Below are 18716 nucleotides of genomic sequence, written 5' to 3' on the forward strand. Positions count from 1 at the left end.
AAGTTCCACTGGAAACAAACTTTCCCTCCAAATCAGTAGTCCACCTCCAAGTGAGCTAATGCCATGCCAAGCGTTCTTTTGAGACAGCAGATATTAATAAGATGGGAGTTGCAATATTTCAGACGGTGTTTTAGACTATTAAATGGATACCAATTGAGTTGTTATCGTCATGATCAAACAGGTCACTGATGTGGAGCAGCAGCCCAGGTTGACTTTTTCCTCTCCCTCCATTCCCAGAACTTGTTCACTCATGCCACCTTCTCAACTAACAACTGAATAGAATAAAACTACTGACTTAAACATCCCTCAACTACAGCAAAAATTCTTTGTGCATGATGCTGCATGGTAAAATTGAATGGCTACTAAATTTGGAACATGTTCCCAGAGGAGGTGGTGTAATCAAGATACAATGACTATGTTTAAGAGACTATTTGACAGAATTGGACTTCCTAACGGGAAAACCAGTCTGTGCAGATTGGTGATAACGTATCCTCTTCGCTGACGATCAACAGTAGCACACCTCAGGGGTGTGTGCTTAGCCCACTGCTCTACCCTCTATATACACATGACTGTGTGGCTAGGCATAGCTCAAATACCATCTATAAATTTTCTGACGATATAACCATTGCTGGTAGAATCTCAGATGGTGACGAGAGGGCGGACAGGAGTGAGATATGCCAACTAGTGGAATGGTGCCACAGCAACAACCTGGCACTCAATGTCAGTAAGATGAAAGAGCTGATTGTGGACTTCAGGAAGGGTAAGATGAAGAAACACATACCAATCCTCATAGAGGGATCAGAAGAGGAGAGAGTGAGCAGCTTCAAGTTCCTGGCTGTCAAGATCTCTGAGGATCTCAACATATTGATGTAGTCATAAAGAAGGCAAGACAGCAGCTAGACTTTATTAGGAGTTTGAAGAGATTTGGCATGCCAACAAATAAAATCAAAAACTTCTATAGATGTACTGTGGAGAGCATTCTGACAGACTGCATCACTGTCTGGTATGGACAGGCTACTGCACAGGACTGAAAGAAGCTGCAGAAGGTTGTAAATCTAGTTAGCTCCATCTTGGGCACCACTCTACAAAGTACCCAGGACATCTTCAAGCAGCGGTGTCTCAGAAATGCAGAGTCCATTATCAAGGACCTCCAGCACCCAGGGCATGCCCTTTTCTCACTGTTACCATCAGGAAGGAGGTACAGAAGCCTGAAGGCACACACTCAGCGATTCAGGAACAGCTTCTTCCCCTCTGCCATCCGATTTCTAAATGAACTTTGAAGTTTTGGACACTACCTCACTTTTTTTGTTAATATATAGTATACGCAATTGATTTACTTGTTTATTTATTATGTTTTATTTATTTTTTTTCTCTCTCTCTGCTAGATTATGTATTGCGTTGAACTGCTGCTGCTAAGTTAACAAATCTCGCGCCACATGCCGGTGATAATAAACCTGATTCTGATTCTTAATTAAGCACAAGAACATGGGACGTGAGAAACAGGAGCAGGAGTAGGCCATCCAAAACACCCAGCCTGTTCCGCCATTCAGGAAGATCATGTCTGATCTGGCTCCGGGCTCAGCTCCATTTACCTGCCGTTTTCCCCATAATCATTAATTCCACTGCTATGTAAAAATCTGTGACTTAAGTACAGTTAATGAGGTCGCCTCTACTAGACAGAGAATTTCACAGATCCATTGTTCTCTGATGTTGTGTATGTAATATTTCAGTAATCTTGTATACATATATATTGTTTGACTGAGCATTCTTGCTCCTTTAGATAATTCATTATGGGTTATATGTAAAAATATGTGAATTGCATACATCGTCATGCTACCACGTGACAAGTGCACTCCTCGTTGAAAGTAAACTCCGAGTTAGACCCCCATTTTGGACTTGTGCGTCATCCTTTGAGTTAGTTTTAATGTTACGAAGTTACAAAACATAACATCTGGGAAACTAGTTTCTCTTTACCTTCATCCAAAATCTATTCCTTCAAGTCTCGAGGCTATGTCTCCTTGTTATAGTCTCATGTACCAGCGGAAACAACTTTCTTGCCTCCATCTTATTCTTCCCTTTCATAATTGTACACGTGACTATAAGATCCCCTCTCATTCTTCTGAATTCCAGCGAGCATAGCTCCAGCAACTTAATCTCTCCACACAGGCCAACCCCCTCATCTCAAGAAATAGTCTGGTGAACCTCCTCTGCACCGCCTCCAAAGCCATACATGGATGGATAATGTCCTAATGCAGGCAGATGGGATTACTATAGATAAGCAAAAAGGTCAGCACAGAACTGATGGGCCAAAGGATCTGCTTGTATTTTGCACAGCTCAATAATTCAATATTACTGGACTAGTTATCAATGATATGGTCTTCAATACCATCACCTCAGCAGCCAGGCAATTCAAATCAGACAGAAGCTTGGAATAAAAGAGACATGACAATATTCGGTATTAACAGCAGTAACCAAGAATCCACTGAATCGTTTTAAGTTACAAAACAAATGGTAATAAGTTGTAGAAGGATAGTATGTTTACAAGCAACTAGAATCAGCAATTAAAACAAAATGAAGTCCACTAGCATCATGCAGGGAAGAAAAACTGCCATCAGTACCCAACCCATTCTATAGGTGCCGACAGACCCAAAACACTGTTGATTTTGAATTGCCTTCTGAAGTAGTGTAGCATGTTATTCACCTCAGGGTGCCCAGGGATGGACAGCCAACACTGCTCATGACACATACTCAAATTGAAAAAAGTCCCAGCTGCCACAACGGGAGACAAACCCGCATCAAATGTTAGCAAATTTTACTGGTGGGCTAAAACATGAAAAAAATGGCCAACAAACGAAGACATCCCTTGAGCTATACACCAGCGAGACAGCACTCATGAGAGAGGGTGGAAAGTCTTTAAAATAAGAATGGGGCAGACCTTAGAAACATAGAAAACCTACAGCACAATACAGGCTCTTCGGCCCACAAAGCTGTGCTGAACATATCCTCACCTGAGAAATTACCTAGGGTTACCCATAGCCCTCTATTTTTCTGAGCTCCATATACCTGTCCAGGAGTCTCTTAAAAGACCCTATTTTATCCGCCTCTACCACCGTCACCAGCAGCCCATTCCACCCACTCACCACTGTCTGCGTAAAATACTTACCCCTGATATCTCCTCTGTTCCTACTTCCAAGCACCTTAAAACTGTGCCCTCTCGTGCTAGCCTTCAGCCCTGGGAAAAAGCCTCTGACTATCCACACGATCAATGCCTCTCATCATCAGGTCACCTCTCACCCTTCATGGCTCAAAGGAAAAAAGGCCGAGTTCACTCAACCTCTTCTCGTAAGGTATGCTCCCCAATCCAGGCAACATCCTTGTAAATCTCCTCTGCACCCTTTCTATGGTTTCCACATCCTTCCTGCAGTGAGGCGACCAGAACTGAGCACAGTACTCCAAGTGGGGTCTGACCAGGGTCCTATGTAGCTGCAACATTACCTCTCAGCTCCCAAATTCAATCCCACAATTGATGAAGGCCAATGCACCGTATGCTTTCTTAAACACAGCGTCAACCTGCACAGCAGCTTTGAGTGTCCTATGGACTTGGACCCCAAGATCCCTCTGATCCTCCACGTTGCCAAGAGTCTTACCAGTAATACTATATTCTGTCATATTTTACCTACCAAAATGAACCACCTCACACTCATCTGGGTTGAACTCCATCCGCCACTTCTCAGCCCATTTTTGCATCCTATTGATGTCCTGCTGTAACCTCTGACAGCCCTCCACACTATGCACAACACCACCAACCTTTGTGTCATCAGCAAATTTACTAACCCATCCCTCCACTTCTTCATCCAACTCATTTATAAAAATCACGAAGCTTAGGGGTCCTAGAACAGATCCCTGAGGCACACCACTGGTCACCAACCTTCATGCAGAATATGACCCGTCTACAACCACTCTTTGCCTTCTGTGGGCAAGCCAGTTCTGAATCCACAAAGCAATTTCCCCTTGGATCCCATGCCTCCTTACTTTCTCAATAAGCCTTGCATGGGGTACCTCGTCAAATGCCTTGCTGAAATCCATATATACTCCGTCTACTGCTCTACCTTCATCTATGTGTTTAGTCACACCCTCAAGAATTTCAATCAGGCTTGTAAGGCATGACCTGCCTTTGACAAAGCCATGCTGACTATTCCTAATCATATTATGTCTCTCCAAATGTTCATAAATCCTGCCTCTCAGGATCTTCTCCATCAACTTACCCACCACTGAAGTAAGACTCACTGCTCTATAATTTCCTGGATTATCTCTACTCTCTTTCTTGAATAATGGAACAACATCTGCAACCCTCCAATCCTTCGGAACTCTCCTATCCCCATTGATGATGCAAAGATAATTGCCAGAGGCTCAGCAATCTCTTCCCTCGCCCCCCACAGTAGCCTGGAGTACACCTCGTTCGGTCCCGGTGACTTATCCAACTTGATGCTTTCCAAAAGCTCCAGCACATTTTCTTCCGTAATATCTACATGCTCAAGCTTTTCAGTCCACTGTAAGTCATCCCTACAAGTACCAAGATCCTTTTCCGTAGTGAATACTGAAGCAAAGTACTCATTAAGTACCTCTGCTATCTCCTCCAGTTCCCTACATACTTTTCCACTGTCACACTTGATTGGTCCTATTCTCTCACATCTTATCCTCTTGCTCTTAACATATTTGTAGAATGCCTTGGGGTTTTCCTTAATCCTGTCCACCAAGGCCTTCTTATGGCCCCTTCTGGCTCTCCTAATTTCTTTCTTAAGCTCCTTTCTGCTAGCTTTATAATCTTCTCACTCTCTATCATTACCTAGCTTTTTGAACCTTTCATAAACTCTTCTTTACTTCTTGACTAGATATACAACAGCCTTGTACACCACAGTTCCTGTACCCTACCATCCTTTCCCTGTCTCATTGAAACATACCTATGCAGAACTCCACACAAATATCCCCTGGACACTTGCCACATTTCTTCCGTACATTTCCCTGAGAACATCTTTTTCCCAATTTATGCTTCCAAGTTCCTGCCTGATAGCCTCATATTTCACCTTACTCCAGTTAAATGCTTTCCTAACTTGTCTGTTCCTATCCCTCTCCAATGCTATATTAAAGGAGATAGAGTTGTGATCACTATCTAGAAAATGCTCTCCGAGAGATCTTACACCTGACCAGGTTCATTTCCCAATACCAGATCAAGTACAGCCTCTCCTCTTGTAGGCTGATCTACATATTGTGTCAAGAAACCTTCTTGAACACACCTAACAAACTCCACCCCATCTAAACCCCTTGCCCTAGGGAGATGCCAATTGATATTTGGGAAATTAAAATCACCCACCACGATAACCTTATTATTATTACACTTTTACAGAATCTGTCTCCCTATCTGCTCCTCGATGTCCCTGTCATTATTGGGTGGTCTATAAAAGCACCCAGTTGAGTTATTGACCCCTTCCTGTTCCTAACTTCACCCACAGAGACTCTGTAGACAACCCCTCCATGTCTTCCTCCTTTTCTACGGCCATGACATTATCTCTGATCAACAGTGCCACATCTCCACTTCTTTTGCCTCCCTCCTTGTCCTTTCAGAAACACCTAAAGCCTGGCACTCAAAGTAACCATTCCTGCCCGAGCCATCCAAGCCTCTGTAATGGCCACAACATCATAGCTCCAAGTACTGTTCCACACTCTAAGCTCATCGGCTTTGTTCATTGTACTTCTTGTATTAAAATAGATACATCTCAAACCATCGGTCTGAGTGCATCCCTTCTCTATCACCTGCCCATCCTCCTTCTTGCACCGTCTCCAAGCTTTCTCTATTTGTGAGCCAACCGCCTCTTCCTTCATCTCTTCAGTTCAGTTCCCACCCCCCAGCAATTCTAGTTTAAACTCTCTCCATTAGCCATAGCAAACCTCCCTGCCAGGATTTTGGTCCCATGGAGATTCAAGGGTAACCCGTCCTTTTTGTACAGGTCACTCCTGCCCCAAAAGAGGTCCCAATGATCCAGAAATCTGAATCCCTGCCCCCACTCCAATCCCTCAGCCACGCATTTATCCTCTACCTCACTCTGTTCCTATACTCACTGTCGCGTGGCACAGGCAGTAACCCCGAGATTGCTACCTTTGTGGTCCTGCTTCTCCACTTCCTTCCTAACTCCCTGTGTGACGAGAATACACATAGATGTTAGCTGTCCTGTGAGATCAGCAGTTGGTCTGCCACCTGTCCTCAGGGGAAGGAGAGATAAGGAACAATGGAGCAGCGTCTGGAGATGTGTAATGAAGGGACGGAAGAGAGAGAGCGCTGTCTGGAGCGGCTCCCCCTTTGAACCCTGAACTGTTTGAAGTGATGGACAGGCGATACCCCAGCAGGGGGATAAAAAGGGACAGGTTCGCTAAGGCAAGACACACACGACACCCGAGGTAACGAGACTCTGGAAGCGGTGCGCCTCTCACGAGTCGGTGAGACGTACCGGACCTTAAACACACAGGGTGGAAAGGTACAATCAGCGGGAACCCGGTGTGTGTCCACCCTCGCTTGGATGCCGGGTTCACTGCAGAGGATCAACCGCATCTGGAGGAGGGGTCACAGTCGGTGACCTCAGGTGACATCACCAAGGACCCGCCTGAAAGCTGCTTGTGAGCCATATCGCCGGTCTGTGAGTGGAAGCCGTGTCTGAATGATCAGTCATTCCCGTTCTCTCTCTCCCTCCCCCGACGTTGTCCATCGCCATGGCAACGATTACTGCGAACTGAACTAAATTGGACTGAACTTTTGTGTCACTTAGAAATTTGGTCATTTACCCCTAGACAACGATAGAGCTTGATTGATGCTGTTATCTTAATTCTGTGCACATGTGTGTTTATCGTTGCTGAACTGTTGCATTTATTATCCTTTCGATTACTGTGTTGCTTGTTTCTTTAATAAAACTTTCTTAGTTCTAGTAATCCAGACTCCAACTGAGTGATCCATTTCTGCTGGTTTGGCAACCCAGTTACGGGGTACGTAACACCTGTAAGTCTGCTTTCAGGACCTCCTCCCTTTTCCCGCCTTTTTCATTGGTACCAATATGTACCATGACCTCTAGCTGTTCTCCTTCCCACTTCAGGATATCTTGGACTTCAGGATATACAGGATTTTTCATCCAGATCCTGTAGCTAATGCCAAGTCCTAAAGGCACATCGCCATGGATCAACGTAAAGCAAAAGTCTGTCCATGAATTGGAGGAGAAAGGGGAACTGAGGAAATGGTCCCACCAGCTGTTCTATGAGAGCAGCTTGCTTCCTGCATGAAGAGCCTTCCCTTACCCTGCCAAGGAGCTGGAAGCTAGATTCCCCATGGAGATCTTCAGCAAGAGAGAGAGACAGACAGACACACACACACACACACAATGCTGGAGGAACTCAAAAGGTCAGGCAACATCTATGGAGGTAAATAAACAGCCCAACCTTTCAGGCCAATATCCTTCGTCAGAATCCAGCTGAATCAGAGACCCGATGAAGGGTCTCACCCTGTAAATTCGATTGTAAATTTTCCTCCATATTTGCTCACTGACTTGCTGAGATCCTCCAGCATTTTGCTTGCATTGCTCAAGATTTGCAGCATCTGCAGAAACTCTTGTGCCCGTAGAGATAAGTGACAGTGGAACAAATAGTACACCCTAGGAACACACCAGCGGCAATGTCAGGCAATGGAAGATGAGCCCCAATATTTTTATCTAATAGAAAACAAACGATTGATAAATGTTTACGAAAAACTTACCAATAGTCCAGATAATTGTCTGCGTGGTCTCCAGGTTTTAATTTTAATCCTTTGGGCAAATGACATTTCTCCATGGGAGAGAATCCTTCCATAAATCTGAAAGCAAATAATTGAATACACAGTTAGACCGGTCAACAGTAAATCATTAAGTGAGACAAAAACGCATGAAATTAACCTTGGGTCCGGTGACGTCATCGTTCAGAATGGCAGCTTAAATCAACAGCTCCTCCAGAAAAATGGATATTTTGCCCCGTTAATGCATCAAATCTAAGATCTTTCGAACATTTCTGAATTGATAAGGGGGGCAAGAACGGGGAGAAAGAATGGAGATAAAAAAAGCATCACTGCGGAGCCTATGGAAGAGAGAGGTGCAGCACACGGCGAGGCTGACGCTGGGCCTTATTCAGGTGAAGCCACAAATATGATGAAGATTCTGGAAGAGATAAGGGAAGTCCAAAAAGATATAAAGCAGCAACTTAATGATATAAAGTCAGAGTTCGCCAACGTCAATCAGAAAATAGCGGTGGCAGAGACTCGAATTGAGAAGGTGGAAGATTGTGTGCAAAAGGTGGAACAGATACTAAGAAAGACGATTAATTCAACAGGAAAGTAAATTGCTTGACCAGGAGGGAAGATCACGACGGAAAAATATCAGGATTTATAATGTTCCCGAAGGAGTGGAGGGAGTGTCAATGATAGACTTTCTAGACAAGCTGCTGCCGGAAGCGCTGGAGATTCCCCCGAATATGGAGATGGAAACAGAAAGGGTGCACCGTTCTCTTGCCCAGCGGCATGCCTGAGACAGACAAAGTAAACCGCGATCCATTGGACTTAAATTTCTCCGATTCAAGAGCAAGGCGGAGATTCTACGAAGGGCCTGGGGTAAGAGGAGGGTGTTTTGGAACGGGAAGTTAATATACTTCCATCATGATTACTCCCCAGCGGTCCTACAGAAACGGAAGGAGTATTCCAAAGCAAAACTAACATTACTGGAAGAAAAGATTAAATTTCAAACCCCGTACCCTGCTAAACTGAGGGTATTTTACCAAGAAGGGATACAACTGTCCATTAGCGTGGTCAAACCAAGGGAAAATCTGGCTGAGCAGTTGTCCCGAGCTGCTTGGGAAATAGTAAGAGAATCGAGAAAGCAGGGGACAGCAACAGGACGAGAGAAGGATATTAGGAAGAGACTGTGAGTTCTCCGAAGACAACCCTCACCTCCTCCAGAAGAGCCATAAGGTTTGGCTAACTTTAAAAGTGCTGATAAGCTAAACGGAAGCAAAAATAGACGGTAATATAACTAAAACAACAGGAATTCTGCAGATGCTGGAAATTCAAGCAACATACATAAAAGTTGCTGGTGAATGCAGCAGGCCAGGCAGCATCTCTAGGAAGAGGTGCAGTCGACGTTTCAGGCCGAGACCCTTCGTCAGGACTAACTGAAGGAAGAGTTCCTTCAGTTAGTTCCTTCAGTTCTTCCTTCAGTTAGTCCTGACGAAGGGTCTCGGCCTGAAACATCGACTGTACCTCTTCCTAGAGATGCTGCCTAGCCTGCTGCGTTCACCAGCAACTTTTAGGTGATATAACTATCTCGAGAAATATGTGTTATAATGTGGTTTTTATATTACTCAATTTTTTGAAAATTCATTTATTCATTCCTTTTCCCCCACCTAAATGAGAATATATATACATGGGAGGAATACACAGGGAGATCATTTCTGTGTAATGGATGTAGTTTTTTTTTTACTTACTTTTATAGGTACTGCAACGGGGGCCCTCAACCCACAGATAGGAGGGACTATCCCCCACGGCTAGACTTTTCTTCTAGCCCAACCCAGGGTCATCTAGAGACCCCGGCCTTGGAATCACACCTTCGTTACCTTTTTTTTCATTATTTGCCTTTTTTGGCTCTTATTTGTTCAGGGAGTAGATCAATTAAGTTATATTCTGCAAATTTTAATGATATACTAACAGATAAATACACATGGCTAAAGACAAAGTAAAATTCATTTCTTTTAATGTCAATGGGCTGTTGAATCCAGTCAAGCACAGTAAAATTCTATCAAAAATGAAAAAAGAACAAGCCCATGTAGTATATTTACAGGAAACTCACTTAAGTGATACTGAGCACGGAAAATTAAAGAGAATGGGCTTCACTAATTTGTTTTTCTCCTCATATAAATCAGGACATAGAAGAGGAGTTGCTATTCTCATCTCAAGTAAGCTAAATTTTGAAAAAGTATTCGAAATGGGAGATAAGGAGGGCAGATATATTCTGGTAAGGGGGAATATAGATGGAAATCCAGTTACTTTATTGAATATATACACACCCCCAGGAAGTGATATTAGTTTCTTCCAGAAAATTACTAATATTATTGTAACGGAAACAGAAGGTCTCTTGATATGTGGGGGAGACTTAAATTTACAATTACAACCAAAGCTAGACTCTTCCAATAGGAAAGCTTATGAAACAAAGTCCTTACATAAGAAAGTTAACACTCTTTTTGAGGATATTGGACTAATTGATATATGGAGGGACCTTTTCCCCAACAGAAGGGATTACACTTATTATTCTGCCCCCTATTCCTTATATATAAGAATAGACTATTTCATAACATTTGGAAAAGATAGAGACAAAATAATCATCTGTGGAATTGGGACAACAGATTTAAGTGACCCTGCACCTATATATTTATCGGTTGATTTTGACCTACAACCAAAGGATACTATTTGGAAACTAAATTCAAGTCTACTCAATGATCCCTATTTTAGTTTGACACTCTGTTTCGAGTGGAGCGTCCTCGCCCCACTAACTGCCACGACTTCTGCCGAATCCTCTCCAGTAACGACTCCGGTTGGGTGATAACTTTAATAGGTAGTCCCCGGTCCGCCAGGTCCGACGTTGCCTCCTCCACCGTAGCGTAAGTTTTTGTCCCTTCGTCGTAAAAGACTCTCAGCCGAGCTGGATACAGGGTCTGGAATCCGATGTTGTTTTCCTTCAGGACTCTCCGTGTTTCCGTATATTCCTTCCGTCTGGCAAGAATCCCCGGTGCGTAGTCGTGGTCTAAACTGATTTTACAGTTGTTCCACATGAAACCTTTCTTTTGCCATGCTCTTTTAAGCACCTCTTCCTTCGTTCTGTAATTGAGAAATCTGATCAGAATCGATCTGGGCTGGGCGCCTGCCGGAGGCTGTGGTGTCAACGCACGGTGAGCCCTTTCTATCTGTAGGTCTTTTGCGGCCGGTATATCAAGTTTCTTTCTAAGCAGCTTCTCCACGAAGGGAATCATCAATCCGGGTTTACCTTCGGTTCCTTCGGGAACTCCGTAGATCCTCACATTTTCCCTTCTCGAGCGGTCTTCTTGATCTATTAGTTTCCACTGGAGTTGGTCTTGTAGCTTCAGCATTTCTGCTATCACATCCTCTGCATTTTGTAGCTTCTCTTCAATTCCAACAATCCTCGCTTCGGCTTCATCTATCCGCGAGTTAGTTTTTACTATTTCTCCTTTAATATCTTCCAGCTGTTTGCTGTTATCTTGTCGGAACTCGCGAATCTCTCCGAGAATCAAAGACAGAGTCACCGATTCCCCCTCATTATCTCCGTCCTGGCTTGCCATGGGGGAGCTAGGCCCTTCGCCTTGCTGCATCTCTTTATGTTTATCAGCCTTCGAAGTGGACTTTTTATTCTTGTTCTTAGACATCATCCTTGCCCCTTTTATTAATATAGTTATGCAATATTAAGTATTTGTCTAAATTCGATTTTGGGGCAGTTTACCTTCTTTTTTGTCGAGAGACCTTTTCCTTACGCCGCCATTCCCTTGATGACCCAGAAGTCCCCCCCAATGATCCCTATTTTAAGGAACAATTTAAAAAAGAAATTGGTCTTTACTTAGAATTCAATGATAATGGAGAGGTTTCACCTCCCATTCTATGGGATACTCTGAAGGCTGTCTTAAGAGGGAAAATTATAGCGATATCTTCATATAAGAAAAAAATAAGGAATAGAACATTAGAGGAATTACAAAATAAGCTGAAGGAACTAGAAAAAAAAACACAAATTGATTTTGGCAGAGGATATACTAGAGGAAATTTTAAAAATTAGGAATGAAATTAATAGTTTGGCTACCCAAGAAATTAGAAAAAATTTAATGTTTCTGAAACAGAGACACTACGAAAGTGGATCTAAATCTATGAAAATACTGGCGTGGAAATTGAAATAAAAAGATAGCAGAAAATACAATTCATAGCATTAGGCATCCAAGAACAAAAGTGATAAAAAAAATAAGCTAAGTGAAATTCATGAAGCTTTTGAAATGTTTTACAAAACTCTATATTCCAAAGTTACAGGGGGAAACTTAACCCAAATTGACACATTCCTGAATTCTTTAGAGTTACCCACTTTAAGCAAAGAACAAAATAGAACGATGACTGCCGACACAACTGAAGTTGAAATAAAAACTGTAATTAGTAGGCTTAAATTAAGCAAGTCACCGGGATCAGATGGATATACGGCAGAGTGGTATAAAGAGTTTAGAAGTGAGTTAATCCCTGTTTTACTCCCCACATTGAACTGGGCCCTGAGAAAGGCACAAATGCCACCCAGCTGGAAGGAGGCGATAATCTCAGCTATACCGAAAGAAGGCAAGGATAAAATGGAATGTGGGTCATTTAGACCAATATCTGTTCTTAATGTGGTTTATAGAATATTTACCTCCATCATGAGCAAATGATTAGCAGAGTTTCTACCCATACTGATACATAAGGATCAGACAGGTTTCATACAACAACTCCAAACTCAAGACAATATACGAAGAACACTTCACATTATGGATCATATAAAAAGAATGAAATTGAAGCAATAGTGATAAGCGTGGACGCTGAAAAGGCATTTGATTCAGTTAATTGGAATTTTCTCTATAGAGTTTTACATAGATTTGGTCTACATGACACAATTATTAAAACTATACAGGCACTATGCGACAATCCTACTGCCAGGATTAAAATCAATGGATATTTATCTGATAGTTTTACACTAGAAAGGGGCACCAGACAGGGTTGTGCATAGTCACCGCTACTCTTCGCATTATATCTGGAACCATTAGCTCAGTTCATCAGACAAAATGAATATATCAGGGAAATTACTATTAAAGGGACAGAGCATAAATTGGCCTGTTACGCGGATGACATTTTGTCATTTTTTAAATCTTTTTATTAATATATAATCTTCTACAGCTATAAAATACAGAAATTCAACAAATTAGTATGAATATAATTAATAAAGCTGAAGAAAAAAAACTTATATATGCTAATGACATTTTGATCTATCTAGGGCAACCAACAGACACTTTACCTAAATTGATGCAATCCTTTGAACAATACGGCCAATTATCAGGATACAAGATCACCACAGATAAAACCCAACTACTTTCATATAACTATAGCCCACCAAGAGAAATTGAAAGTTGATATACTTCGGCATGGCAAACAGAGTCCATCAAATATTTGGGCATCATTATGCCATGTTACGTACCCCGTAACTGGGTTGCCAAACCAGCAGAAATGGATCACTCAGTTGGAGTCTGGAGTACTAGAACTAAGAAAGTTTTATTAAAGAAACAAGCAACACAGTAATCGAAAGGATAATAAATGCAACAATTCAACAATGATAACCACACATGTGCACAGAATTAAGATAACAGCATCAATCAAGCTCTATCGTTGTCTAGGGGTAAATGACCAATTTCAAAATGACTCAAAGTTCAGTCCAGTTTGTAGTTCAGTTTGCAGTAATCGTTTCCATGGCGATGGACAAGGTGGGGGAAGAGAGACAGAATAGGAACAACTGATCATTCAGCACAGCTTCACTCACAGACCAGCGGGATGGCTCACAACCAGCTTTTGGGCAGGTCCTTGGTGATGTCACCTGAGGTCACCGACTGTGACCCCTCCTCCAGATGCGGTCGATCCTCTGCAGTGAACCCGGCACCCAGGCAAGGGCGGACACACACCGGGTTCCCGCTGATCGTACCTTTCCACCCTTGTCGTTGTCTGGGACTTCTCACCCACTCGTGAGAAGCGCACCGCTTCCAGGGTCTCGTTACCTCGGGTGGCGTGTGTGTCTGTCTTAGCGAACCTGTCCCTTTTTATCCCCCTGCTGGGGTATCGCCTGTCCATCACTTCAAACAGTTCAGGGTTCAAAGGGGGGAGCCGCTCCAGACAGCTCTTCCTCCCACATCCCTTCATTACACATCTCCAGACGCTGCTCCATTGTTCCTTATCTCTCCTTCCCCTGAGGGCAGGTGGCAGACCAACTGCTGATGCCACTGATGCTAGCCCAGGCCAGCAAACATCTTAATTTTATGTGTATTCTCGTAACACTTCCCCCCTTTAAGGATTTTTACCGGGAGGTAAAAATTACAAACATGACTACATTATCTGATACATACACAATATACATCTTTAACAGTTATTTAGCTAATACAGAGAATTTGAAATTGTCAACACCTTGACAGACAGTCATCACATTTTCTGTTCCTTTTACACGTGTTATTAATAATCCCTTAGACCAGGCTCCAACTCAGCAAACTTCATAGTGGCCAAAAACACTGATGAATTGCGACCAATGTAACCTCTCATTTGGTTTTGTCCCGGACCACAACAACAAGGGTCGTCCCATTCCGACTCAATTTTCCCTCGCAAGGGCTTAGTAGGAGGGGGACGGGTATTGACCGCAGAGTTATTGCAAAACTTCCTGCAGTACCCCACCATCTCCAAAAGCCTTCTGAGGGCCCTCTTGTCTGTCGGGGTTGGGAGGTCAGCGATAGCCTGCACTGTAGCTTGCATCACTGCCAGCTGCCCCTGTGTCACCACAATTCCCAGGTAAGTGACATTCGTGTGGCCGAATTCATTTTTTCCAAGGTTCACTATCAAGCTGGCTTCAGACAGCCGTGTTAAATTGCCAATACACACCTCTGTGTTCATCAGCCCTTTAGTCACTGAATTACTCAAAAAATATGGGTGTTGTTTACTTGGCCGCCCTATTGTAACAGACATAACCCAACGTCCCCAGTTCTTTGCATTTCCTCGGGACAATCAAACACATGGGTGCGAGTCGTTTAATTACTCCTTCGGGGATTAAGGGAGAGACCTTATCAGTAGACCTGGCCAAAACAATAGCCTTCTCCCATCTGACCGATCCCATCCTAATCTTTTCAAAATGGTTTTTTCCTCTTATCAAGGGGCCCCTAGCTTCATTGATTTCCACGCTAACACCGACTAGGTTTGTTAGCATATCAAAAGCCGGTGACCGTCTCAGTTCGCGTCGGTCATGATCAATAACATTTTTCCCCCTGGGCAGCCGGTAACTCTCTTTCATGATTCCACCAACTGTTTCCTCCAGCACCGCAAAATGTCCACCGGGGGGTACCTCGTGGGCCATGTTAAAAACCTCATCCCCGTAACTCTTTTGCACCACCCCCCACTCCTCATCTGCGGGTACTGTACTTGATTTCCCTTTCTACCTTAGCACTTCCTCATCCGCACAATAGCTTGTCAAGGCTGTGTCAGAGAGAGCGGTCTCTGCCAAAACCATCAGCTCCTCGTCTCGCTCCTGCGTCTGCACAAATTCTTTCCTGGCTACTGCTACGTCCGTCCCAGCTCCCTCACTACCTCTTATCTCACTACACCCTGTCTCATACAAGGTTGGCAGAAATGTTTCAGCCAAATTCACCATCGTGGGCGGGGCCTCCATGCTGGCAGGCTGACCCGTCAATCTCACGACTGGGAAAACGATCCCTCCGGCGATGTCATTACCGAGCAAGACTTCCACGTCTTTCATCGGTAATTCGGACCTCACCCCAATCGTGACTAGTCCAGAGACCAGGTTGCTCTGTAAATGTATCTGGTGCAAAGGGACTGACTCTGTCCCTTCCCCAGCACCTTTGACCTCTACCTCCCCAGTCTGGGTCTCTGAGCTAAACTCTAATACACTCTTCAGTATTAGTGACTGACACGCTCCCGTGTCTCTCCAGATCCGCACTGGAACTGGTTTTAACCTCTTTTTCACTGACACCAGTCCGGCCGAGATAAACCTCTCGCGCCCTTCCTGGACTTTTTCAGACCTGTCCTTCCCTAGCGGTTCGCTTAACAGCTCAATACAGCCATTCCAAATTTCCGCTTTTCCTTTCCCCGTCTCCTTTCTTGGGGCAAAGCACCTGGACGCAAAGTGTCCGACTTTCCCACAATTATAACAGACGACCCCAGGAGACTTCCTACCAGACTGCTCCCGGTCTACCTTATCCTTTTCACTAGTCCCCGGCTTACTTTCTGACTTTTCCGGTGGACTCTCCCCGCCGTCCTGACTACCCTTCTGGTAGCCTTTACTCGGGGCAACCTTCATTTTATGCGTCAACGCATACTCATCCGCTAACTTAGCAGTTGCGGCTAACGTGGCTGCCTCTTTCTCATCGAGGTAGGGTCTCATACCCTCAGGGACACAACCTTTAAACTGCTCAATCAGAATCAGTTGCAGCAGTCTGTCGTAATCCCCCTCTACCCCTTTCGAGGCGCACCAACGCTCACAATATGTTTGCATCTCACGAGCAAACTCCAAATACGTGCGGTCCCACTGCTTCCTCGCATTCCGGAACCTCTGCCGGTATGCCTCCGGGACCAACTCATAAATCCTGAGGATGGCCTCTTTCACCACCTCATACCTCTGGGCATCTTCCGCGGATAAAGCTGAGTAAGCTTGTTGGGCCTTCCCTTTCAGTACACTCTGAAGTAAGACAACCCACTTATCCCTCGGCCATTCCTGACTTATAGCTACCTTTTCGAAGTGGAGAAAGTACCGATCCACATCGGTATCGTCAAATGGGGGAACCAGCCTAACCTCCTGGGTCGCCCGGAACCCTCCACCTTGGTTCAGCACGAGCCCCTGCTCGGCCCTTATCTTTAACTTCTCCAGCTCAAATTCCCTTTCCCTCTGTTTCTCCTCTCTCTCCAACTGTCTGTCCCTCTCTCTCTCTTCTCTCTCCAACTGTCTGTCCCTCTCTCTCTCTTCTCTCTCCAACTGTCTTTCTCTCTCTTGCCTTTCTACCTCTTTCTCTTTCTCCTGCCTTTCTAACTGCCGTACCCGGAACTCGTGCTCAAGTCTCAGTTTTTCCAGCTGTACCTGTACCGCGTCTCCAGCAGGTTTTTCAATAGACACCTCCCCCAGCTCACCTTGGGGAAACACACCTTTAGATACATAGTGCTCTACAATAGCTCTGTGTATCTCCTCTCTCCTCATTGTCGACTTCACCTTAGCAAGATTCACCCGTTTGGCCACAGCTATCAATTCCGATTTCCTGGCATCCTCTAATGCCTCCAAGGTCGGCGCCTTTATAAATTCCTCAACCTCCATTTCTGCTGTTTGTCTTTTCTTTCTTTCGGGAATTTTAACCCAATCAATTTACTCCGTCCCAAATTTAGCGTTCAAAATCGCGGACGAGAACCCCACTTATGTTACGTACCCCGTAACTGGGTTGCCAAACCAGCAGAAATGGATCACTCAGTTGGAGTCTGGAGTACTAGAACTAAGAAAGTTTTATTAAAGAAACAAGCAACACAGTAATCGAAAGGATAATAAATGCAACAATTCAACAATGATAACCACACATGTGCACAGAATTAAGATAACAGCATCAATCAAGCTCTATCGTTGTCTAGGGGTAAATGACCAATTTCAAAATGACTCAAAGTTCAGTCCAGTTTGTAGTTCAGTTTGCAGTAATCGTTTCCATGGCGATGGACAAGGTGGGGGAAGAGAGACAGAATAGGAACAACTGATCATTCAGCACAGCTTCACTCACAGACCAGCGGGATGGCTCACAACCAGCTTTTGGGCAGGTCCTTGGTGATGTCACCTGAGGTCACCGACTGTGACCCCTCCTCCAGATGCGGTCGATCCTCTGCAGTGAACCCGGCACCCAGGCAAGGGCGGACACACACCGGGTTCCCGCTGATCGTACCTTTCCACCCTTGTCGTTGTCTGGGACTTCTCACCCACTCGTGAGAAGCGCACCGCTTCCAGGGTCTCGTTACCTCGGGTGGCGTGTGTGTCTGTCTTAGCGAACCTGTCCCTTTTTATCCCCCTGCTGGGGTATCGCCTGTCCATCACTTCAAACAGTTCAGGGTTCAAAGGGGGGAGCCGCTCCAGACAGCTCTTCCTCCCACATCCCTTCATTACACATCTCCAGACGCTGCTCCATTGTTCCTTATCTCTCCTTCCCCTGAGGGCAGGTGGCAGACCAACTGCTGATGCCACTGATGCTAGCCCAGGCCAGCAAACATCTTAATTTTATGTGTATTCTCGTAACAGCCAAAAGATTTGGCAAAATTATCAGAATGCAATTACCAGCCAATATATATAAAAAAAAATTAAGGAAGATATAACAAGGTGGAACCTAATCCCTTTTCTTGGTCTCAGTTCAAGGATTGAATCTATTAAAATGAATATACTGCCCAAACTACTTAAAAAAGACTATCTCTTTCAGAACCTACCAATAGAGATTAACCAAAATCAATTCAATGAATGGAACAAGATGCTATCAAGATATATATGGCAAGGTAAAAGGCCTAGGGTTCGTCTCAAAACTTTTCAATTAGCCAAGGAAAAGGGAGGATGAGGCCTACCTTCTCTTAGGGGTTATTATTCTGCAGCACAGTTGAGAGCCGTGATATGCTGGTGCAACCCATCATATGAAGCTCAATGGAAAAACATTGAGGAGAGGATACTTTCCATCCCCATACAGGCAATTTTGGCTGATAACAACCTACAAAGTTACATAAATAATATTGACAACCCATGGGTGAAATGGACTCTTAAAATATGGAAAACTATTATTATGAATATAAACTGGAGAGAGACATTGCAATTCTTAAA

At 44.1% G+C, this 18716-nt stretch overlaps 1 protein-coding gene across 2 annotated transcripts in view; it reads right to left on the minus strand.

Moving 5' to 3' along the window:
• Nucleotides 1-18716, minus strand: part of LOC134337709 (N-acetyllactosaminide alpha-1,3-galactosyltransferase-like) — a 90139-nt gene that overhangs the window by 18298 nt on the left and 53125 nt on the right. For both annotated transcript variants that reach the window (XM_063032908.1, XM_063032907.1), the window contains exon 3: nucleotides 7793-7888. Coding sequence is in view for 1 of the 2 variants with exons in the window: in XM_063032907.1 (XP_062888977.1) it covers nucleotides 7793-7888 (96 nt within the window). In the remaining variant the exon portion in view is untranslated. The remainder of the gene's footprint in view (nucleotides 1-7792; nucleotides 7889-18716) is intronic.

Source organism: Mobula hypostoma, chromosome 25 (genome assembly GCF_963921235.1).
Source record: "Mobula hypostoma chromosome 25, sMobHyp1.1, whole genome shotgun sequence".
Lineage (NCBI taxonomy): Eukaryota > Metazoa > Chordata > Chondrichthyes > Myliobatiformes > Myliobatidae > Mobula > Mobula hypostoma.